General features: G+C 36.2%; 1 protein-coding gene across 2 annotated transcripts in view; it reads right to left on the bottom strand.

Moving 5' to 3' along the window:
- The window catches only part of TMEM117 (transmembrane protein 117), a 194,972-nt gene that overhangs the window by 48,750 nt on the left and 119,747 nt on the right, over positions 1-26,475 (bottom strand). For both annotated transcript variants that reach the window (XM_072333610.1, XM_072333601.1), the window contains exon 5: positions 22,796-22,893. In XM_072333610.1, the coding sequence (XP_072189711.1) occupies positions 22,796-22,893 (98 nt within the window). The remainder of the gene's footprint in view (positions 1-22,795; positions 22,894-26,475) is intronic.

Here is a 26,475-nt window from a genome sequence, read left to right as displayed (position 1 = left end):
ATGGATAAGTAATTCAGCATTTGCCAGTATCTAGGAGTTCTGAAATATCAATTCTGAAATTGTCAGTTCTGAAATATTTTCTATCTATCTTGAATAGGGCATAACAAAGGCAAGCCTATATTGGAACTGGCTCATAATTGCTTATTAATAGTAAACAATGTGCATTTTGAGAACCTTGTATTGCCACTAAAGTCTTATAGTCTATGCTTGTCGTTGTTCTGCCTGGTGAGCAGAAGAAACTGGACCACACAGAGAATAAAGAACTCTTTGTACAAGACACAACTGAAACTGTTTATTCTGCATTTTAAATATTCATTATACTTTGAAAAATAAAAAACATCTTTAGGAATGTAAGAAGTGCTAGCTCATTTTTCCCAATTACATCCATTTGGCAAAGAAAAGCTACTCCTCTCCAGCAAATCTTCCTTTGCTTCCATGCTTAGACTGTGACAGCTGTGAATTTATTACAGTGTACCAATGTGATTCCAGATCTACTTGGGATTTTTCTACAAAGATTTGTATAAAGTCTTATAAAGTCTGAAATTACATTTATGTTAATGTACAGAGAAAGTACTTTGCTATGTTTCATGTAACAAAGTGAATAAGATTAGGCAATGTAATCACATGGTGAAATATTAGAATTCTAGAGAGCATCATTTTTTATTATAGGTAGAAGCATCTTTGAATTTCCTTTTGCCACATCATTAATTTACTAAAATGAAAGTGTTATCTATTTCAAACACCAGCTCATTTAAATTAAATTCATCAGCCATAAGCTTTAAGTCTCAAGTGCTGTTTCCTATCTGTGACACAGAAAAAGAAAAACAGCTTATGGAGTTTCATGGTCTTGCTTGTAAAAACATTTTCAGTCAATACCTATCATGCACAAGGCAGTATAGGATTCACATGAGTTGTATCTATGGCACTCCAGTTCACACTCAGCTTCCAAAGTTAGAAGTTAATTGCTTAATTCCAGTGGAATGCATTTTGGAAAAAAAATTAAAAAATCCACAAATTCTACATAGGGAAAAGGGTTCTTCCCACACCCTAATTGAATGTTTTAGGGACTTACTTTAATAGAATCATGGAATCACCAAGGTTGGAAAAGACCTACAAGATTATCCACTCCAACCGTTCACCTACGACCAATAGTTCTCACTAAGCCATGTCCCTCAACACAATGTCTAAAGACTTGCTGAACACCTCTAAGGTCAGTGACTCCACCACCTCCTTATGTCTTTCTTCTGTTACATCTTTAAGCCTTGCAATGCTCCGGGGTATTTGGACTCACAGTCAGTTTAAGAAAAACTGACTTTCACAGAATGGATAAGATTCAATTAATACAACACAACTCAGATAAGCTATAAAAATAAATGAACTGACATATTATTTAATGAATAAGTTTATTATATTCTTTATTCATCCAACTCTAACATCCTCCATTCAAGAAAAATACAGGCCTGTCTGAGATGGTCCGGAGGAGGGCTACAAAACTGATGAGGAAGCTGAAATACTGAAATACTCAGAGTTCTCCAGCCTAGCGAAGAAAAGGTTCAGAGGAAACTGTTTTGGTATTTCAATGCATAAGCAGGCATAACAAAGAGAGAACATGTTTTAATAAGGCCTGCAACAAGATTAAAGGGTAACAGTTTTAAACTGAAAGAAGGTAAAATGTAGATTAGATGAAAGGAAGAAATCTTTCATGATGAGGATGGCAAGGCATTGGAACAGGCTGCCCAGTGGAGCGTAGTGGAAGGTGTCCTTGCCAAAGTCAGAGAAGCTGGAATTAGGTGAGCTTTAAAGCTGCCTTTTGACTCAGACCATTCTCTGATTATATGATTAATTCATAATCACAGAATTATCTTATTCAAATTTTATTATATAATTAACAAAACTTTAGTGTTGATCAAATCTTTACTACAATAGATAACACTGAATCAGGTCTGCTATGCATACTTTGGGATATAATAAACTCATTATTTCCTGCATTTTTATTACTGTTTTTTTTTCCTCACCCAACAGTGAACTCTGCTGCATTTCAACTATGTGTATAAACACTTGTTCTCTTTTTTTTAAAATAGACATAACTTCTACATGTTTTTAGTTCAGTACAAATAAGTCATTTTATAAACAACTTGGATTCAGTCAGAAATTTATATGTGAGCTAACAACTAATCTGTCATTACAGTCAACACAGATCTAGTGTGACATTCATTTGCCTACATATACATGTCTAGAGTGATATGGGGCACCTGCTTGACCTTGTGGTAGAAGTCCTGCACCACACCTGCCCAGTCTGTGTATCTTTTTTGATATACTAAAGTACTTCAAATTGTAGTTGATGCCTTTACTTAAGTAGCCGAATCCCCTCTTTGTTCAGTCTGTGAAGCCTAGAAAACCATTCATGAGAATGAAAATAAGTTTCTGCTTGGGGCAATGTGAATGTCCCTTGCCTGCACTGGTCAGAACTTTGCTGGCTGTAGTAGTAGCTGATATGTTGACAGCAATTATTAAGCAATTATTAAGACACTGTATTTTTTTTTTCCTCAAGAAAATAGGGGAAAGTTTGCTTAAAATGAAGAATACAATTTATTTAGGAATTGTCAAAACACATCTTCTAAGCAAAAGATTCCATTTAGAAACCGTCGAATGAAAAACATCAGTAAAAAGGTAGTTTGGGGGCTGGAGGGACACTTGGCTTAAAAAAGAAAACATTTTAGAAAATTGAAATGACTTTGCATAGCATCCTTATGTTTTAGTGTTAAAATTATCCCTGCAGTTTATTGGGAAAAATAAAAAAATTAAAAAAAATCACAAACTCTCCTACTTCCTTTGTGATTATAAGTTACAAAATACTAAGGATATACATAGAAAAGTCTGATTCTGTTTACAACTTAAAGATACATTGCCTTTCTCCAACTGTTTTATCACTGCTCTTAAAAAAACCTTTTGATAAGAGCAGGTGGGTGAGCTGTAAGGTACGCTTTTATATTCTCAACAATTTTCATACAATGTTATATTCAAAGTCAAAATTTAAAAAAAAAAAAACAACACACAAACCCACAGATAAAATTTAGAGTAAGCTAATCATAATAGCTTAATAGCTTTCTATGTTCAGGATTTGATTAATTGTATGTTTTAACTACACAGCAGTTTGAGAGAGTAAGAAATTTCTCATTATTTTAGGTTTCCTACATCATGATATCTCTGAGATGTAACTTCACAACATAGTGTCTTCTTTTACAATGAAACTTGTGTAAGACATATCAAAATAAAATCCAGCTGTTCTGAACCACTCTTCAATGTGGTGGTGTTTTTTTGTTTGGTTGGTTTTTTTCCCCAAAGCATTTTGAACAAATGCAGGCTCTTTCATCTAACAAGTTGATTACATTATGATTAAATGTATTTCCAAAACAACTCCAAAGTATACAAACAAGAAAAATTACAGCTTTTTGTTGTAATCTTACATCTTGGGTAACGTATTTTCATGCAAAAATAATCTTTCAGAAAGCATACATATCTCATTCAGTGAGAAAAAAGTTTTAGTAGACAGCAAGCTGTGCAAGATCTGGTTGTGTGCACTAGTAGTAGAGATCCCAACAATGTCCAAGATGGTAATAACAGGAGCATGGCCAGTAGATCAAGGGAAATAATGATGTGTCTCTACTCAATACTTTTTAGATCACATCCAGAATACTGCATACAGCACAAAAAAGACATCAGTAAAGAGAAAACAACCTGGGAGTTACGGTAAACACCTCCTTGAGCATGAATCAGAAATGTGCCCTTGCTGTCAAGAAGGCTACTGGTTTTGCTTGCCAAGTATCACCAAGAGTTCAAGAGAGGTGATACTTCCCCTCTGCTCAGCACTGATGATTGTGTCCAGTTCTGGGCCTTACAGTAAAAGAAAGGCATGAACATTCCAACACAGGGCATTAATATCAAAAGCCAAGTCAAAAAAGGCATGAATTATTCCACCTTTTACTCATTCATACTTGTTAGGTGATCAGCAACTACCAGTTTTTTGCAGACTTCCTCTTGTTATTGACATTCCTAAATGAGTCTTTTTTGTTGTCTGATACTACAGTGATTGATGTCAACATGAGCTGAGGTTTGGCTTCCCTTGTTTTCTCTTTACAAGCGTGAAATGCTGCTTGGTTAAACTTTGACTGTCCCAGGAAATGGCAATATCCCCTTCACAAAGAAACTTGTCAGTGAGCTAGTCCTTCACTAATTTCAGTAACTTCTGGAGGAAACAACAATATTTAGAGAAATCTAGCAAGCTCCAGTAAATCCAAACAAAGGCTTCTTCACCCCACTGTATCCTTGCCATTGAAAAGTGCAGAGGTTCAGATGAACACTCATCCCTGTGGATTTGATTATCATACTACTGGCTATTCCGAAGAGAGTGGATCTCGCCAGTTTTGATCAGAAATTCCCTCCCACAGATGAGAAACTTTTCTCGATGAAATTTTAATCAAAAGTGGTGCATTTTGGAATGTTTCAGTCTTCTCAAAAAGTTCTGCTGCAGGATTCTGAAGTGTAAGTAAAGGTCCTTCTCCTCTTCAAGTAACATCACCCTTTGCTTTTCAGCCTCAGTCAGTCTCTTCAACACCTCATGCTCTGAATTTGCCAGATTCATCCCCTGTAATTGTAGTTAAAAATAACCAACAACCAGATCTCCTACCTTTAACTTTTAGTTAATGCCCTGCATGAATTTCAATGCAATCTGTAATCCATAATACGTCCTCTTTGATGCTAAGATCTGATGATGTTTTGGTCATCTAGAATGTATGCAAACAGCTGTGGATACCTTAGCACAAACTAAGGCAAGGGCACAGTTCAATGCCAGATGACACTACAGAGTTCAGACAAAGTGGGTTGCCAGCAAGTGGAAAAAAGCATCAGTTGTTTTTTTTTGTTTGTTTGTTTGTTTGTTTTTTCCTCTTAGAACAGCACTTGTTGCTTCTCCCATGGTTTTCTGTTAGTGTCCGTCTTCAATAGGGTTACAATTAATTGCAAAAAGTATTAAAAAAGTGAATCAACATCCCACCTCTCACACTGTTCTAACAAGTCAGTTCTTTCATTGGAGCCAGGCTAGAATGGGAAGGGGGAGAGGGGGAATAGCCTTTTCCCTTGTATAAGAGAAAGGTGAGCTTTTAGAACAAGGGACCACATACAGGTCAGATTAGGTATTCACCCACCTTCCAAAGACCTACATACAATATGAACTTCATCAACTTTTACTTTGCCTTCACAGTCATGTTGAGCTCAAAACAGCACAGATAGTACTAAAGTGACCTTCTTAAAAACCTTAAAGAGTTTAAGAGATATTTTACGAATCTAAATTTTGCCAAATATACATTCTGTGTTTTAACAGAATATTCTGTCATATATTTCACTCAAAGCTGATGAAGTTCCTTCCAGTTTTACAGCTGTACAATCCTTTTCTTCCTGCAAAACACTTCTGCATACATTTGAAAAGCATAAAAGCCTACACTTGCTCATCACTTGCACGATCGCTTTTTCCAGCAGGCACCTACAGGGAGCAATTCAAAGAGAACTTCTGGAATGCCTGTATTTTAGACTGTCACGCTCTCCCTCAAAACACAGAACCTACATATTGTTGATAAGACTGTGAAACAAATCAGCACTTGGAAAGACATGGCTCCTTTGATCAACAACAACTGGAGAGTCTAGGATGAGTCAAATTTTTGGACTTCCGCAGTGAAAATGCCTACATCCATTCCACAATGGCTATAAAACTAAGGACTGGATATAGTCTCTTAGAAAGCTTTCATAAGCCTTTTTGATCAGCTTTGTTAATCAAAACAAAGTTAACTTTGATTATTTAGTCACAGTGCAGACAAGACATTAAATTAATCTGGCCAATTTTTCACTTGGTTTTTTGGCTTTATGTTCTTCCTTGGGAGCCTTAAAGATAGCTGCCACCTCCTGGTAGGAGGCCTTGAAAGATGAATGTGATTTATAGTCAGTCATCACTTGCAATCTATCACAGAGTCTGCACACCATTGCTGTACATCAAAAACAAACAAAAACAAACAAACAAGAAGACAACAAAGGAGGAATACATCTGAGGCAGAGGCTACCTTCACTAAGTTAAAAGTGCTGGATTTAGGGAGGAACTTTACACTTAAAACCCTTCAAATAGTATGAAATATTGTATGAGACCAGCTGTCATTTTGTGTTTGTATAATGTCCATAAACTCTACAACAGATGACTGCTTTTATATGCAAATACCATTTGACATTTAAAGGTTGCTTCCGAAATGGATTATACAGAAACAGGGTAACCAATCATGCTATAAACCACATCATAAAACGTCTGCATGCAGCATCCCTCAAAACAAAATGCCCATGGCTGCATTCAGCATGGAATCTTTTATAGCTCATAAGTTCATGAGAATATGCTGTGTCACAGAACAAATCTTAACAATCCTTCCAATGATTAATGCTATTTCTACTGTCTCTACCAATTAGCAGATATTTTCCCCGGATTTGCATAAATCTAATACTGAGACAAAACAAGTTTAATTCTGGAATTACATTAGCATCAAATTTGTTCAAAAGGTAGGATATTTGGATCTATAATGAATGACATGTGCAAAGCTATTGATTTACTTAAACAGAAAGAATTGAGAATATAAAGACTTTTTGGTGACAAGGCAGAATTCAAGGACAGTATACAGAGTACCTGTTAACAACAGCAACAAAAGAGAGTTCTGTTACTTGGTAAGTCACAATGCTTCAAACTATGTGGACAAATGTCCTCACCTCTCTTTATAAAGATGATAAAAGAACAGACCATGGCTCTGTAGACAGATTCATGTGACCTACAGTGGATCATACCATCAGTTTTGAACAGAACAGCTCTGCCCCAGCAGCTCTTCAAAACTGAAATGAATACATAATTCTGCCAAGAGCTTCTTACTTCCATTATTGCCCTTTATTAAAGAGAAAACATTTTTTAAGCCTGTACTTTTGTAAACCAAGATTGGTTAATGATTGTTTTAGTACATACAGTACCGAAAAAAAATAGGATGTAGCAAACTGAAATACTCCTTTAATTGTTAGGTTACTTCACACTAAGGTAACATTTGATGCCAAAACCAATTCTTAATGCTCAGAACTAAACACTTTACTACATATATGGCTGCATTAGGGTAGAATAGATGTGGAGGATAACTTTCTATGACCTGTTGTCATGGTTTTGCAATTTTGTAATTTTGCTATCAGTATTCCACATCATAACATCATGATAAAGCACGGATAATTTTGACGAATGTGCTGCTCACGGAAGAAGATTGAATGTCCCAGAGAACATCACAGTCAGTCATATGACACGAACTCTATATAATCTCACTTCGGTGCTGGACTCTCTCTCTTGGATCCTGCCAGCCAGGGGGGAAGCCGTGTGGGAGCGTTCCAGCCGTTTCACCTAGCGTTACAGTAGGCCTCTCAGTTTCGGGACTCACTCTCTCTTATTTTACTTGATTCGTTAGCCTTAATTCCAATTATATTGTATTATATTGTGTTATTCTGTATTCCAATATAGTATTTAGTAAATAAGTGTGCCTCCTTAGATTGTTGCTGATTTATTTTCCTTTTCCCTTTTCCTTTTGGGACAGTGGCCCTGCAGGCTGTCTATTTCCCCTGTCATGGGTGCAGGTAGATTTTAGGTTAAACCATGACACCTGTCCTTTTCTGGCTTCTCTCTTTCTTCTAACTGGAAAAACTGAAAAGAAGATAACTCAGGCACCAGTATTTTTCTCTGGTCAGAGGGCTTTATATTCCTCCTTAAATCTACCCATACTCCAGATTACAGTATCATTCCTGTCCATGTGAAAGAGCAGTTGTTGAAAACAGACCACACTCTTTTCAAGCTGTGGCATGTTCTTGGCAGTGGTCTGCCTTGTGTCACCCCTGCATACTCTGCCTGTGCAAGCTGCTGCACCACTGGCATAACTAGAATTCTAAGATGGGGGTAACAGGATGGACAGATCAAATAAGTTATAACTTCACATGGTACAGGGAATGACCTTATGAGGTGTTTTCATTGAAGTACCACTTGACCATATATCTAAAGTAGGAGCCTAAATCTGTATAAGGTAATTTAAATGGCCTAATCTTACACAGTACTGCAAGCCAAACAAATACCACATAGATAGAAGTCAAAGATATCTTAGGTGCTTAAAATACTAATAGAGCATAGAGTACAGCAAAAGAAGGTGATGACAGCACCTTCCAGTAGGATACAAACTCTACAGAGCAATAGCATGCTTTAAAAAGTATATACTTACTCTCCCCTTCCAATAACCCATGACAAAAGGACTGCAGTCTCTACACAAAAACATAATGCTCCTTCAGCTGTTAACTTTTAAATGAGGGTGAGGAGAGTATCCAAAAGATATTACATTTCCATTGACGACTACTGGGCTTTTACCGTTGATCTCAAAAAATAAGAAGGTCTGATGCTTATTTCAATATGCTTATGGGGACATTTCTTCTCAGTAGGAAAAGTCAACTGACTTGCTTGTCAAAGTAGGTATCTAAAGACACTAACCACAACTTCTCACAAACGTGGAGGTTTTTTTAATTTTTCATCGCCAAGATCATTCATTCTGTGCCTGAACTGAAGATACTAAATTGGTTCTGCTTCTCTAGGATGATTTGAGGTCCCATGACATATCCTTGGCATTTCTAGTAATAGTGATCATACTAGCACCTCATTTTTTGTGAGCATTAGTGATATTAATATTAGCTGTTTTAAAGATGCTATTAATGGCCATACATAAACAGATTTTTTTCTTCAGACTAGAAGAAATTCAGTTGGAAGGTTTGAGGCCTCACATTTCTATTGCATTTAATAAAATAACCGCAGTGTAATTAGAAAGTAAGCTTTGTTTCAAAAACAGCCTTGAAACCAGCCAAAGAAACTAAACTACATTTCTGGCTTTAGTTCAGTGTTTACATAAATACCCATCAGTAGTGTGTGCTCTCATTCTACTAATATCGTTGCTTAAACAACATATTAAGACGATGTTGTTTTCATATGGGAGACACACATATACATTTTCCACAAGCAATTACATTACCAGTAATCCTTTCAAGAGGCTGAGTGCTCAGATGTTTTGCCAATGGCTCAAAGCTTAGCTATATGACAATCCCATTTATTCATACTTTATGAACTGATAACAAACGAACCAACCAATATGCTGGTGCTCTCTGATCAGTGACAAAACATAGAACCCAGAGTCATGAAAATAATCAAAATCTATTACAAAGCCCCAGATACTTTAGTTTTACTTATTACTGAAGATAGCATTTGTTTCTTCATGTGTTTTGCAAAGAACTGTAATTATCAGGAAATATTCCCACTACCTTTTTAAAGAGCTCCAGTATTCACTGACAATACTGAAAAGCAGCCTCTAGCTATAGTACAAGCATCTCTTTCATGATGGATAAAAGCAGTGATGTGAAGGCATGTAATACAGGCCATATCATGCAATACCCTAATTTGAAGACATAGTAATGCCAGTGTTCAGACTACGAAGTTTTGCTAAACACTCAAACACTGTCTGAACTAATTCTGAAGACCACTTCCCTTTCCATTAATGGCAATACATTAATGAACAAAACCTACTAACCTGCATAATAACACTGCACATTTCTACTACAGTATACTTCTTGCTCTGGAGATAGTGATTAAAAATAGCAATTGCCACTGTATCTGTCAGTCTGTGGACACACAGATGAAGCAAGAAGCAGTGTGCAGAAGTGTTTTTGGAGCATCAAGAAGCACTACACAGAAAGGCTGTGAATAAATTAAACCAAAAATATAAGCCTCAGGCTGATGTGTTTGAACTTCAATGCAAACATTCTTCATACATATTTAATTGCTCTATTGAGACTATGACTCTTCTGGAGATGTTCCAGGCATTATTTCCATTCCATTAGTACACTTGCAGTATGTGTACTCCTTAACCCAAAATGATTGATTTCATAAACGTCTTCCCACTTACTGACCTGAACACTAATTGAGGTTGTGTACAGATTAAAAGAGAACGTATGCTCCTTGAAACCAGACAAAATATATTGTAGACATTGAAACATTTGTGGCACGCGAAGCAAGTGGCACTTCTGGATGAAGACACCAAAATAGCCCTTCAGGGAAATCTTTCAGGTAGTAACAGTTGGAAATTATACAATAGGCTGAAGAACTCTACTAATCAAAATTTTAACACGAGGTTTAATTTTGAGTACAAAGCTCCATCTTTTTGAAACATAATGTCATCTTTCTTTGAAATGTTATAATTTCAAACCAGATGCTTTCATCATGTAAATTAATTTGCTTTGGGAGCAAGCAAAATTCTTAAACACTGCATAAAAATAAAGCTTCAGAAGTTCAAATCATCTTATCAAATTGGCTGCACACAAGGGGAAAAGCTAAGTGTTTCAAAGGTCTTGTTCAAACAGCCACAATGTTGTGAAATGTAAATTATTCCAGTCTGAACCAAAACTCTTCCAGTCCAAGATATTAACGACAAGTATGGTTAAACTGTGGCAGTTAACATCTTAAGTACACCTCTCTGAGGAAACAATCCCCTGAATGTCACTAGGCACCATCTGGCTTCCTGGGAAGCCTGGACATTCAAGTCTTCACAGCCTTAAAGCATCCGTATTTTACACATTTAAACTAACATCAGTATTACCACTCTCTAGATGAAAACTAGCTACATTCACAGTGTATTTCATTATAATGGATGTATGTTCATGCAGTTTGGTCAATCTTACATAATACATCGGAGGAATCCCTGAAAATCATAAAATCATAGAATGGTTCGGGTTGGAAGGGACCTTTAAGATCTTGTAGTTCCAACTCCTGTGCTATAGTCAGGGAAACCTCCGCTAGACCAGGTTTCCCAAAGCCCCATCCAGCCTGGCTTTGAATGATTCCAGGGAGCAGAGCATCTACAACTTCTCTGGGCAACCTGTTCCAGTGTCTCACAACCCTCACAGTAAAGAATTTCTAAATCTACCTTATTCCAGTTTAAAACCATTTCCGCTAGTCTTGCCACTACCTGCCATTATAATAAGTCCCTCTCCAGCTTTCCCAAAGTCCCCATTCAGGTACTGGAAGGCTGGAGAAGGTGCCTCAGGAGCCTTCTCTTCTCCAGGCTGAAAAGCCCCAGCTCTCTTAGCCTGCCAGTTGAAGTCATTCCATCCTTTAAGGTTTAGTAGCATGGTCACATTAGACTTCACGTGATAGAACACTGCAGAGGAGCTACAACAAGAAAAGAAACTTTGGCCTGTTTTGGGCCTGTCCTAGAGAGAATTTTCATCCTGAACATCAGTGCGCTAAGAATAACACTGCCATTGTACATGTAGTCTTTCTCCAGATTGTCCACATAAAATTTACTCAATTTGAAGATGATTATTTGCTACCTAAACCACAGTTCTTGCAACTCAATAAATCATTTAAAAGTCAAATGAGATCTTTCCAGATAGTTTACTGTCATTGAAAACATGCCTCTCTTATTTCCTTGACTAAGACCTAACTTTCTGCACACTGCGAACAGGCCTCGAATATTTTAGTTGATCAGGTCAGGTCAAAGCATGCAAATAACCTGAGGCTGAGCATGTGTCAAGGGTTATTTTTTTCACTGACATCCTGCCTTGTGTGAGCAGCAAATTGCATTTGTAGATGAGGGATTTAATGCATTTCTGACTTATTTTTCTTTTTAATATTTGAATTCCAGACTCAAACCTCCTTAGGGTGAAGAGTTCACTTGTTCTTTGGCTGCACAACAACAGCAGGGTGGAGAGCCTAAATGAATGCATTCATAATTGTTGTTTGTTTTGAAACTCTGGTCATGGGTGGTTGCTTATAGGAAATTAATCTACTAAAATTTTAAAATTATTTGGTTCAGTTCATAGTAGAGACACCTTAGGGCACTTCATTATTAAAAGTTCCCACTATGTTCCAATTATGTAAAAAATCAAATAAAACTTTGAAAGAATTGATATAAATAATGGATTCAGACCATCAGCAGGCAGAGAAAAAAATAAAAGCAAAAGAAAAAAAGGCACATTCCACTTACTTATCATACAACTCCTCAATACATGATAAAGCTGATATGTTCAAGAATTTGTGCCAGAAATAACAGTCATGAACAATTATTGAGCACCAGGAGAAAACTATATGTGGTGTCTTTAAAACAAGAATCGTTGCACTTCCATTTTCAGTGCATCTATAAATAAACTAAAGCTGCATTAGCAAAGTAGGAAATTGATATGAATTCCTCTTCTGTATTAATGCAGTTTTTGACAATTTTTTGGCCTCTGCCTTCCACCTTCCAAGCTGTATTTTTTCTTTAATTAAATTAAAGTTACTCTGTGACAGGAGAGCATTTAAAAAAGAAGCAGGGAAGCAATGACCTAGAGTGTAAGAAACAAAGCTTCCAAAGCTGTCTCTCTCAGACTGACTCTCAGATGGTTGGCCCTGGATTTGCATTACCACTTTGGCCATCATGGACAAGAAGGGCTGACGTTCTTCCCATTGAAATCCAGAAATGTTTACTCTTTGTCTGCATGAGGACCATTTCTGTGCTCACCAAAGTACCAAGGTAATCATCAATGTAAGACAAGCAACAGTAAACTGCAGTCAACGTTTTCTTCAAGGAAAAGATCATTTATTTCAGTAGGTAAAGAATTTGAAAGGATGGGAAATATTTGGTACCATGATAATGCTATTTTTGTTTATACAATGCTTACTGAAGCTCCTGACTTTAATTACTCCGTATGAGAAATTAATCATGTTCACTGGGATAACTTCCATTTAGAGAAAGTACCTCAAAGATGTACTGTCTGAAATTAAACCAGCTATTTAGCTCATTTAACTGCTACTGTGTATTTTAAGTGTTATTAAAAAAATCCAGAAAAGATAATAAAGCATCAAAACATCCACTAAGAAAAAAAACAAAACAAAACAAAACAAAAAACCAGAGGGTTCTTTTTGTTAACAATCTTTCAATGTGATTTTATTTACAATTTAATCTGTTCTTTGACTGAGCTGTTTTTTTCTCTACTGTCATAATTACAGACAGACAATATGCAATTACTTGAAATAAAAATATGGTGACAATATTCTCTTTATGTTGTCCAGGATAAAAATACATATATGTATATATATATATTAAGAGTTTTATGTCTTGATTTAGATGGTTGTCAACCAATTCTTCAAATTTTTAAGCTCTAGTGATTTTTTTTTCAAAGTAGAAATGCAAGGAGGAAGCAGAATAAATTGTCCTTATATCCTAAATGGAGGTTATATACAAGGACTAATTAGTAGCATGTATATTCACCTTCATGGTTTTGTTAAGCACATCCTGAAACATTAGTTTTAACTGAGTAATCACTTTCATTGAAATGGCTCCAGTGTGCTTTCCAATCAAGAACACGCAAATACTGAGTATTTGTGGGAAATATGGGAATATGAGAAAGATGATGAGTCCAGATTTCAGCTAAATGCATCAGCAAATTCTAATGAACAAGTTTCAACAGGAATTATGCAGAAATACAAGTTTAAAAAAGTATTCCAGGATTCCAGGAAGGGAAATAATTTGATTGCTCTAATCACCACATTTATCTTACAAAACTGAATTGATTTTTGGAATCTGGCCATGATAAAGTCTATGAACTATGGCTGTGAGTACCAGTAGATGAAGCACTAGTCTCCTGATCTCTGTTGAATACTGTGGCCTTCCAGAATGCCCATCTTGCACAAAACCATTGGCTGAGGCTCCATCTTCCCCATGCAGTGTGGACTCACTAAGGTTTCTCCAAAGAGGCTTGAGTCAGTCAGATCATATTTTTGGGCGATGATTTCACCAGGCCTGAGCATGATTAAACAGTGATTCAAGATAGAAATTCCTACCCTGATAAACAGGTTTTTATGCTGTACCAATAATAGCCCACAATATGAGTGCTGATCTATTTGTAATACTTATAACATCTGTTTTTGGGGTGGGACTCACAATTATTTGACTATACATCATTACAGCTCAACTTTCAGCATTTTCTTATGCCTACATGATTATACAATCACACCATTTTCTGATACTCATCCTAACTTCACAGTGCATCTAGAAACACGCTGGCTGTAAATACTAAAGATTGGAGATGCTTTTGTTAAAAGCAAATGAATTTATATTGCAGAAGAAGAAGGAAGGGGAAACAATCAGAAAGAAAACAGTAACAGAACAACCAACCACATTAGTGACCCTGCAGCTCTCCTGGTGGGTCTTCCTTGGGGCCTGGGAGGAGGCAGGGGTGTCTACTGCTCAGCATGAAGTTTGTGGAAACCTGGTGCAGATGAAGGTAAAAGAAGACAAAGGATTGCACTTGACTATTTCAAAGACCAGAACTTTTGAATTCTGTTGAGGGAAATTTTCATCAAAGCATTACAGACTTTTTTTTTTTTTTTTTTTTTTTTTTGACATAGAATGTGATTTTGTGAAAGCACTTTCATTTAGAAGGGCCATTATTACTGAAGCATTGCAGGGACTGCACTTTAAGAAGTTTTATTAGAGTTACACTTTGGATAAAATATTTTTAGCAACTGTTCGTGATATACCTCTTGCTCACGAACAGAGATAGAATAAAATGTGCTTTTTAAGAGGTGAAGATGGGTTGCCATATCCATCCAATTATGAGGGCTATACTTAGGGATCTAGCAATTATGTAGGAATAAAAACAGTCTCTTTCTCTAACAGGCTATCAGCTATTGAAGACAGCAAGCACATACCAAATATAACTCAAAAACAGTCTGAGTACTGAAAATGTATGCTATAAAATACAAGGTATTACAACAGTTAAAAGAACTTAAGCCAAATCAAAGGTGAAACATAAGTTTACAGACCCAATCCTAAACACACTGTTGCTAATAGGTGCTCCTTTTCTCTGTTCTGTATTAGTAGCTTTCAGTCAGAATAATCTTTTTTTTTTTTTTTTTTTTACTACACCAGTGTATGAAATTCTTGGACACTAGAAATTAACAGGGTAATGGCATTTGAGCGATGGGTGGTGGGAGCTCCCTCACTCACCTCTTTTGTTGTCTATAGTGTGGATGAGGAGATGGATGTGCATGTGTGTCCTACATCATGTGAGAGTTAACTGCCATCCTACACTCCTTCTCCATCTCTGCCAATCCTTCTTTTATTCATAGACACAAATAAAAAAGAATATTCATTTTGTTTGATCTGTGGGACTCTCCATCAAAATAAATAGGAGAATGTGACCGCTTTATGTAACTTAAACAAAATAAATGTAGCAAATCTAATCTTCATGCCAAAGGGATTTCACAGTGATGGTGACTTTTGAATCTGAGATCTCAAGGTTCCCCAAGCTTGATTTTGTCTCAAATGCTTTTCCTCCCACATTTCACTGTTCTTCCTATCACAAATAGAGCAGGGAATGTTGGCAGTTTTGGAGCTGTTGTTGGGTGAAAGGAAGGGATTGAAGGAGTAAGAGAGAAAGGAAAGGGACAGATGAGTTTTGCCAGGGACTGGATCTATTGCTTGCACTGGAAATCAGTGGGGAGGCAGAAGCATCTTAAAGGAGGGACTGAACAACTCTTCCAGCTGAAAGCAAAAGCATTGAGTAGAGCAGACTCATGGGACAGCCCTGAATTACTGCCATTGTGCTCTTCATAGAATGAGGAGCTAAGGAATAGCATAAGAGAATGAGGTCCCAAAATACAGCCCCAGAAAGGGGTCTGACTCATGGGGTTATTCAAGCTTGACCAATCCGGTGAGATCTGACTACTCTTTTCCATACTAGACAGTGTAAAAGCACTGTTCTATCAAAATCAGAAAATAATCCCTATGACACAAAATGAAGACTGTAAACAGGATCAAATATAGATATGTACAAAAACCTCTATATGAATATTTCAGATAATATATTTCCAGGCAATATAGTATAGGTTGGTTAACTGAAAATTAAGAAGAACAATTGAACACCATTTGTATGAAAGAAAGTTTGTCTGGATTATTATGATTTAATTTCAAGACATATTTATTATCGTATTCTTACTGCAGAGTTTACCAACACATTAAATGAAAGCTATCAAAATATTTTAGTCACCTCTTGACAAATGGTATTACTTCTTGACTGTCAGACTAAATGCAACAATTACTGTTCACACAGTTTTATCTTTTCAAAATACATTTAACAATGCCTGCCCAGATTAGCAGTCAAATTATTCAATATAAATTCTCTGTGAAAGTGAACACTTTGTATTGTGACTGAAAGAAAATTGCAAGGAACTTATTTGTTGTCTTGCTTATTTGGAAGCCAAATTGAATTTACTGTCTTCAGTTATAGCATCAGGTTAAAAGATTTACTGGGAGCACCAATACTGTAAATTACTTTGATGCTCTTTTGACTTACAATATTTACTGGGAAATCTTCCTTCCCTTCTAAGTCAATCCAGGTTTCAATCCAACTGAGTATCCTATTGCAATGCAAATAACTAAAGTATGAAAGAATTAATAAGTAAACTTTTAGAACTTCAAAATAAAGAGATAATAATGTATGTGTGTGAATGCATATTTCATTATACATAAACATAATTATTTAGTTGTTTTGTGCAGTTGTATTTGTGTGACTGCAGCATAGGACCCTTTACACAAACTTAATAAAGGTTTGTTTTCTTTGGATTAGTAGGTAATTTAGGTTGGCAAAGCTATAATATCTAATTAGCTTTCCTTAGTGCAGGCTGTAATGAAAAAATTGGATGTTTCAAGAAGCTGTCTTTTAAACAAATATATGAACTACATTCATATAACTGAAATGAACACAGTTGTCCAGTACACATTTATCATCCTGACCGTGAAAGCACAGAAGTTTAACTTATCAAACCAAACACTTACTTAATTAGGTACATAACAGAAAATCACTCATTTCTGTGTGGGAGACATGGCTCTCTATCCTATAAGGAAGCTTCCTTGAGCCTCAGGGTTTAAGATATTGTCCAATTAAAAATCCTACAGAAAACCATGTTTAACACAATCTCCTATCAAAATAACAGATGTATATGACTTAGTGGCCTGCAGTAACTCTGAGCAATTAATTTGAATAAAAGCTTTTAAAGCTATATTACAAACTGGCTGAATCAAAGTACCATAATTATTAACACATTTCTGAGGACATGTAATTTTGTTTTCATTAAAGAAAGCTAGGGAACTTATGGAAACACATACTATGAGAATATTGTTCAGTTTCCAAAGACAAACATACAAAACTCAGAGAATCACAATTTTCCATATCATTTTATTTCTTCTCCAAGTTGGTAAGTTCTTTCCTATTACATTGGGCAAGTATCCTATGTCAAAGACACACTACTGCACCAATGAAGACTGACCACTGTATACAACAAACATACAGCTGGGGATACCATAGAAATGGATTCCAGCATGCTACTTGTATATTCAGACAGTGAGCTGGTGTACATTATTCTGTCACTCTGTCTGCAATCAATATGCAGCTGCACAATCCACCGTTATCTCTACACTCTACCATTTTGATAACATACCTCTGCATATGATTTTTCTCTTCTATGGTTACATCTTAGCAGCTCTTATCCTCTCTTCCAGTAATCTCATTCCTTTTTGTTCATGTTCTGTTTTTCCCTACAGTTAAATGTTCACATGTAGAATTTTTTACATCTTGCTCGCTATAATCTCCTTGTCCTCTGATAAGAAAATTTCAGGACAATTAATATTGTAACAATTTGTCAAGGGAGAGTATTTGAGTCTTTCCTCTATTAACTGAATGGTATGTACTGCCCACAGATGTCTTGGTGATGTTATCATAACTGCTATGATTAAGGCCTCACAGAGTTTGGTGGGCTGCCACAGAAGATGCTGTAAAGAGCACATCCTGCAGTAGCTGAGTTCCTGAACATCAGAAGGGACATATGATTCCTGTCACCTTTTCTATAATTTCCAACTTTTGTTCAATAAACCAGTTAACCAGCCTTGAGTGTCCATGCCTCTCTTACTGAGATCCTAAATTAATCAGTTCTTGTTTCGTGCAAAAGAGAGATCCTGTAACTAAGTCAGTTTTAAGTAGATTTACATGGATTCTCTTAACACTATTTTATCCCTTTTGCAGTTCACTTTATAATATATTCAGTTCTCTTTCTCCTATCTTAACAAATGGTTTCCTTATAGAGACTTCTGGTATAAGATGGACTTATTCAGCATTCCAAAGAAACCAAAAACTATTCAGAAAATAACCAGTCTGCTTACACTGTGCATCTGTCTCTGCTTCATTGAATGTCCATACATTAAAACAAACAAACAAAAAACTAATAATCTAAGCTGTTTATTTAACTTCTCAGCAGCTACTGTTATTTGTTCATGGTTAGTTTTGTCCAAGATCTTTGTTTGCCTGAATTTAACAACACTTTTTTTCTTGTAACTTTTTAAACATGACAGTCCTTGTATTTCATATATAACATCTCTCCTAAATAAGAAAATTATCAACACATCCAAAATTACATATCAAGCTATTTCAATTCACACCTGTAACTTTGCAGAGCACTGAAGTCAGTAAACTCTCTGCCACAGCCTCATCAGGCTGCCAGATGGTGTAGATATTTAGTATTCTATCTGTCTTCCTTTTGTAGTCTACACAACCTACCTGTACCATCCTAGTTTTACCACCATTCCAGATACTTCATTAACACAGACCATAATAATGTTATACAAAGGTGCCTCTACAAGGGAAATTAGCCATCAGCAGAGTTGTATATAACCAATATAACTTCAATAAACCACTTACTGCTGGATGAGACAAGGAAAAATAACAAATGGGAATTTTTTACTTAGCTGAGTTCTTTGTGGAAGAATTATGCTTTGAAGACATTCAAAAGGCAGCCAGAATTCTCAGGAACAGCCAAGCAGTGGTTGCTGACAATGCTCCCAAGGACTGACTTGAAGCAGTAGAGGATAAGCTAAATTAAAATGTTCATTAATTATTTGCATTGGAAAGCTGAAAATATTTCCAAATCAGAGAATCACGAAATTGTAGAATCTGGAAAAGACTTCTGGAGACCACAAAGTTCAACCCACCTATGAAAGTAAATTCCCTACAGCACGTTACATAGGAAAGTGTCCCAGATTTTTTAATATCTCCAGAGGAGAATCCACAACATCTGAGCAGCCTGTTCTAGTGCTCCATCACTCCCACAGTATCATAGTATCATAGTATCATAGTATTGTGCGAGTTGGAAGGGACCTTAGAGATCATCGAGTCCAACTCCTGGGTTTCGAGCCCCCTGTGTAGCGAAGCGGCACTTCTACCCCTGCGCCACAGGGGGGATTCAAACCTGGGCCCTCCGGTGCCACAAGCAGCAGCTTATACCACTGCGCCACTGGGGGCACACAAAAGTAATTATTATTCATTTTCAGATGGAGCTTGGAGTTTTCACCCACTGCCCCTTCTTCTGTCATTGGGCACCACTGAAAAGAGTCTGACCTCATCCTCTTGACACTGGCTCTTTAGATATTTATAACCATTGATAAGATCCACCATCAGTCTTTTTTTCTGCAGGTTGAACAGCCCCAAGTCTCACAGTCTTTCCTCATACAGGAGATGCTCCAGGTCCCAGTCATCATTGTAGACCTCTGCTGGACACCCTCTGGAAGCTCCCTGTCTTTCTTGAACTGGGGAGCCCTGAAGTGGACACAGAACTCCAGGTGTGGCCTTACCAGGGCAGAGCAGGGTGAGGATCACCTCCCTTGACCTGCTGGCCACACTCTCTGTAACATGCCCCAGCATACCATTGGCCTTCAAGGCCACAGGGGCACACTGATGGTTTGTGGCCAACCTGCTGTCCACCAGGACACCAAGGTACTCTGTAGAGCTCCTTTCTAGCAGATCAGCTCCTAACTAGGACTAATGCATGTTAGAATGAGAATGACAAATGAGAAACAAAAAGTCATTACAACTGTTAAAAAACAAGCGGATGATGTCTCTATCACCATGACAGTCCATCTGTCCTTGGTATGTTTAGAGACATTTTCTAATTTTATGAAGAAAAACCTGGAAGTAAAAATGAAGCTACCAGAAAAACAAGTCCGGTGTGTATCCTATAATTTCATTTCATCAGCCACTTTAAACTGTGCACCACATATCTAGCATTTGCAATAATTAATGTACGGAGTACTGAATTACACTATCTCTGCAAAACAGGTGTGCCAGTAAGAAACATACTGAATAAACAAATTTTGGTATACCAGTATCTGTGTAGCACATACTATCAAGGTTGGTTCACTTGGAACATTTCAGAAAGGAGGCTGCTCACATCAGTCTACGTAAACAATAACAAATGAAACAGGAATATCTCTTGTTATTGTGTATGACTTCGTCAATACTTTAAGGTTCACTCTTCATTTTTCTTACTTATAAGGAAAAATAAGTCTTTTTTACTGAAGTCTAACATGCACAATCTAAATGTTTCCACAGAATGTAGACTGCTGCACAGGGTGATTCTAGTTCACTGCTGAAAGTTAAAAATAAAAGCATTTATACCACACTTTAGGCTTCTAAAACCCCATTAAGCATACTCCTTAGTATGAGAATCACTCACAGTACGGAAGATCTCTTTTTATTACTTTATCTCAGTTTTAAACTGTTCATTGTTTTTGTTACTGTGAATATTATTTGAAAAAAATACATGTTTATAGCATTTCAGACTTCAAGAAGTCATAACATCTTTTGCAACGACATAAATGTATTTTCAGTAATATCTTATTATTCTCCATATCTGGCATATAAATTTGAAAAGAAAACTATTTACCATGTTAACTTCTTCCTTTCATTCGGTGCAATTAAGGAATTAATTATTATTATTATTATTTTACTTGACTCTTAATTAACGTCCTTTACAGTCCTTTAGGCCATTCTTTAGTCAAGGTGGAAAGAATTTGATGTTCCACGCTGACCTTTTTATTGACTTAAACAAATGACACCAATGATTGCTGGCCCACTTGCTACACATCTGAGCCATTTAAAATTCATCTGCTTTACCTTCTTGTCTACCTCGGCACAGTGCAAAATATTCCTCTGTATGTCTCATAATGACAAGGAGCTATTTGAACCTTCCTGCACAACTATACCTTTTTGATCACAGTATCTTTTCACCCAGCTTTCTAAGATCCTTCTTAAATGCCAGCATTTGCCACTTCAAATTATTTGCCTCATCTTCAGATTCTGTCGTATCACTAAGTTATACATCACCACATAATGCACACAAATCACTAACGCTATTATTTCTAACATTAAAGAATGGCTCTTCCCACTCTTACAAGAGTAGCAGAAAGCTATTATTTTATTTATGCCTTTCACTGCACATCTTTTAGCCGATTCCTTAATTATTTCAGGAGACTCCATGGGGCTTACTATTTTTCTTAATTGCCTTCAGTTAAGAACTTTGTCAGAAGCCTTTTGAAATCCAAATAAATTAGATCAAGCATTTCTTCCTAATCCATTATTTTGATGACACAGTGAAAGACTTCTACCAGGTCAGAGAAGGTTTTCTTTCAACACAGCTACACTGGTTTCTTTTAGCAGAATTTAATCATCAGTTTTTCTAATAATTCTATTATTAATGATGTATCTGACCCATTTAGCTAATACTGAATTAAGACTTAACTGACCAGTATGATAACTCTTGTTTGTTCAAATAAGCATCACAAACAAAACAAAAACCAGTTTTTAGCCTTCAGTTTTTCATTGGTCGTTTAAGAGAGAACGAAGTTTGTGTCAGTTCCCTGCAGGTCTTGGTTGTAGACAATTGGCCATCTGAATCTCCTATTTTCTTCAGCCTCCAAGTTTCTCTTTGTGTTTCCTTTAATTGCCCCAATTTAACATAGTATCTCACCTTTACTACTTTGAAATTATTGATAATTCTTTGCATTTTCTGTAGCAGAATTCAGTTAAATAATTTTTTCAACTTCTTTGTAAAAATTCCTTTGAAGTCTTTTCTTTTAAGAAAAAAAAAAAAAAAAAACAACAAAACAGCAGGTCTGCTGATATTTTCATCAGATTTTCTGCTGCTAATGTAGCTGAAAAAAGCCCTTCAAATTTAATCTTTAACCACAAGGTCCTCTTGTCTGCCCCTTAGACTATACATTTTCTATCACCTTCCATTTTTTTCCTGGCATAATTTATGTTCTATTTCAGCAGTCTGAATTTAATAGGAAGACACTACATTTATGGTCAAGCTTTTGCTTTCTCCTTACAACTTTTGTATTGATTATTAAATACTTCTCTTAAAAATCTGTGGCTGATTTTCTAATTGCAAATTCAAAAATTTACTCATATTAATTTAAATGTTACAGAAGGACATTTACATATCTACTCACCTTAATTAAAAGAACTGACAATTAGACATCTAAATATTATCACACGCAGCAAAATATTTGCAACTCCATTATAAAAAGTCCCAAGCATATAATAAATGAAACAGTATAAGTTTTAAAATTATATTTTTACATCAGTTATTTTGTTTATGAAGTGTTTGCTTATATGCAACTTTTGTAATGATCAATTTTTTATTAGATGTAGTGTTAGGTTTTTCATTTCTCTCTTCTTGCCCTCTATCACCAGTACATCACTTTATGAAGCAGAGAATGAGAAGACACATTCTTGAGTGTTCTATAAGAGCTTCATTTAGTATAATTTGATGTTATTATTTTCCTACCAGAATAAAATGATCCTAACGTTCCCTTTCTTCCAGAAAGCTCTGGCCGACTTCCCCCAGTCTGGGTAGGGTTTATCCTGAAGCATCATATCAGTGACCTACACAGAAAACAGAAATAACATACAGAACAACTGCTGTCATGAAAGAGACACTCAGAAGGATTCAAAGAACATTTCATCTATGACAAATCTGTTTCAGTTCTGATGACTTCAGTAATTTGGCAAGAGAAAAACAGTATCTTTCAGTCAACATGAGGTATGCTGTCCTAAACATTCAGCCCCTAGAAGTGTGAGAAGATCCTTGAGAAACAAGGAAACCTGTGGGAGATTCAAAGATAAGAATTAACCTAGGAGTTGCAGCAACCTACAGGATATGAGTTACTTTTGCCTATGGCCATACGTATGGCCACAGAATGGCTTTCCAGTCCAGTCTGGACCAGGAACCCACTTCCCCAAGGGCAGCACAGGCAGTGTTTTCACTCTTGAAGCCAGAGTTGTAACCAGGGAGTACAAGCCTGCAAATTAAGCACTATATGCCATTTATAATCTTCTCCTGCTTCCTGATATCAGAAGGAAAAACACGTTTGGGAACAGAGACACGAAAAACCCTTAAAACTTGCATGGAATTTAAAAATATGAAATATTTATTCTCATTTTCATAATTTCTATCTGAAAAGACCATCTGTTTCTCTGTCCAGAGACTCGTATGTATGCAGTACTTCTGCGTAGTACACGAAAGAATTAAAAATGATTTTCAGCTAATTTTGGGAGGTTAATAGCCCCTCCGGCCCTTACGCCTTTGGGAAGCTTTGTTTTCACATCTATTTACTTTAAGATAACTACACTATACAGAACTGAAAGTTACGTACAGAAAGCTAATTAACTCCAATGTGCAGAAGTTCTAGAAGAGTGGAAACCCATCTTTCCAGAAAGAGAATTAATCAGAAAAAGGAAATAGGGGGAGCAACTGTTAGTAAAGACAAGTAGAACAAATTCTTACTGTCTGTCATTGGTACCAGTACAGCAGAAAATTACTGATTTGATTAGAATGAAAATAGCAATTAAATTTCAAAAGGAAATAAGTTCATCTAGAAATCAAGACTTTTTTTTTTATTATTTTCCATTGAATTTGTTTTAGTATAATGATTTTAGGATCTAATTTACCATGTCATGAGTTCACTACTATTTTCGCAGATGTTAATGTTAAAGGAACACACAGGCGACAATTAAATCTAAACCACGTAGGAACCAAATTCAGCTTCTAAATTTTGGCTCATAGTTCATTTACGGTTAAAAGCACTTAGCATAATAGCCTAGAGGAATGAATCCAAAGGATAACATGTTAAATAAGTAGAAATGCATGATCTAGGATTTTCTAATTCCATTATAATCAGACTGAAGAAAGAATGCATTATGCTCTGAAATACCACGTTTATTAATTGTTTTCTCTAAGTATTTTTTTTTTCTTGGGTAAACATGCTATAATGTTTTTTATAACACTCCCATAAGCTAACTAAATATTCTGATAAATATTTAACGTTGAGCAAGAACTCTGTAAAGGTTTAATTCACTATGCTAGTATCACTTGATCACTTAGAAAGGATCTACATAGTAACAAATACTTGCAAAGCTATTTTGAGAGGTTTTATTCCATTTCAAAAGTAGTTGCTTCTGAGGATTTCTGGGGAATACTTGTTATATTTGCTAGAAGGATGCAATATGCTCCTCTACGACCAATTATTTGTGGCATATTTCATGGGAATGACATTCAAGAAGGAGACATTTTCTGAGAAAAATGGCAAGATGAGGCAGGAAATGTTCTTTCTGATATCAGACAGTTGGTCTCTTATCTTCCAGCTTTGGCATTTATTTAAAGTCATATCACCAGATCAATGTCAGGTCAGTTGCAGCTAAATTGGTTGAAGCAGAGACAGTCATTAAAGGGATGCATTCCATAAAGAGAAATCCAATTACCTTCTGCATTAGAGAAATCAAATTCATTTTCTGGTTTGTTCAAGGACAGTCACTGTGGAAAACAGCTTATGGAAGAAAACTACTCAGCACCAACACAATGCAAATAACTCTTTGGACAGAAACACACACAAAAAAGTGCTAGGATTATTTTGGAAAAAGAATCAATATGATAAACTTTAATTTTTGCAACTTAATAATCCAGAATCACAGAACTATAGGTGTTGGAAGGAACTCTGGAGATTCTCCAGCCCAACCCCCTGCTAAAGCAGGTTCCCTTTAGTAGGCTTCACAGGAAAGTGCACAGGTGGGTTTTGTATATCTCCAGAGAAGGAGAATACACAACTTCCCTGGGCAGCCTGTGCCAGTGCTCTGTCACTCTCACAGTAAAGTTCTTCCCTATGTTCAGATGGAACTTCCTACCTGCCAGTTTTCACCCACGGCTCCTTGTGTCACTAAGCACCACTGAAAAGAGTCATCTCTAACTGTTAGGAATTTGTAAACACTGGTAAGATTCCTTATCAGTCTTCTCCAGGCTGAACAGTTCCATGTCACTCTGCCTTCCTTCACAAGGGAAATGGATGCTCCAGACCCCTAATAATCTTTGTAGTTCTCTGCTGGACACTCTCTAGATGTTTCCTGTCTTTCTTGAATTGAGAAGCCCAGAACAGGACACAAAAGCACACTGCTATCCCATAGTAAATCTGTTGTTCGCCAGAACCCTGAAGTCCTTCTCTGCAGAACAATTTTCCATAAAAATAAGAGATGTGTGTGGTTTGGTTATTTTAGATTTTGTTTCCTTTCTGTATTTCAAAATGCAATTACTGACCAGTAAACTTTTCTTTCTGTCTTACTGTATTTGAAAACATCGTTGATACTCAGTAATAGAAAACAACTGATCTCCTCAGTAATTCTATGTACCCATGCACCCCACATAATCAAGATAAATCAGGGAAAGCAACTTACAAAGTAATTATGTCATGCAGTTTTCTTTCTTGAAGAGCTAAGAGGTGTAATATTATACTTTAAACAACTAAATACACTGACTCAATTCAGTAAGAAATGAAGCCTATTATAATGACTGTATATTCTTTCACTTTATTTAGAGTCTCGTGAGGGAAATGGCTAAACCATATAGAATTGCACAGGGACTCATAATACACATTTGCTGACTTTTTGTTATAAATGACGCAGCAAAATATTTTCCTTAAAAGAATAAGCATTCCTTGCACTGCTTTGTCATCTTAAATTTCATTCTACCAAATAAAAACACGAATTTATTAACTATTCATAACATTCATTTCACATTAACTGTGAAATAACTTGTAATGTTATCATTAAGATACTAGCAAAAATGTTATGATTCACAGCTTCAGTTACAGAAATTAAATGGTTCTTTTAATATGATATACTACAGTTATTAGAAAAAATGCTATCATATCATAGAAAGAAAATGAGATTCAAAGTCCTGTTCAGAGCAGGTAAGTTACACAGGCAATAAAAGCAGTAAGCAAAATTCTAACTTCAGAAAAGCAAAAAGCAGAAAGAGATCTGAGGTACCTGAGCTGCACCACATGGAACACCAAGACACCACAAGGATCATATATCTAGTCCTTCCAAGTCGTTGCTCTTAGAACATATTACTCAGGATGCTCCGCGCACACACCTTAGATCTCTCTCCCATAGACAGTCCTTTCCAGCAGAGACAAT

Source organism: Excalfactoria chinensis, chromosome 1 (genome assembly GCF_039878825.1).
Source record: "Excalfactoria chinensis isolate bCotChi1 chromosome 1, bCotChi1.hap2, whole genome shotgun sequence".
Classification (NCBI taxonomy): Eukaryota; Metazoa; Chordata; class Aves; order Galliformes; family Phasianidae; genus Excalfactoria; species Excalfactoria chinensis.
Note: the sequence above shows the minus strand (reverse complement) of the source record. Positions and strands in the feature narration are given on the sequence as shown.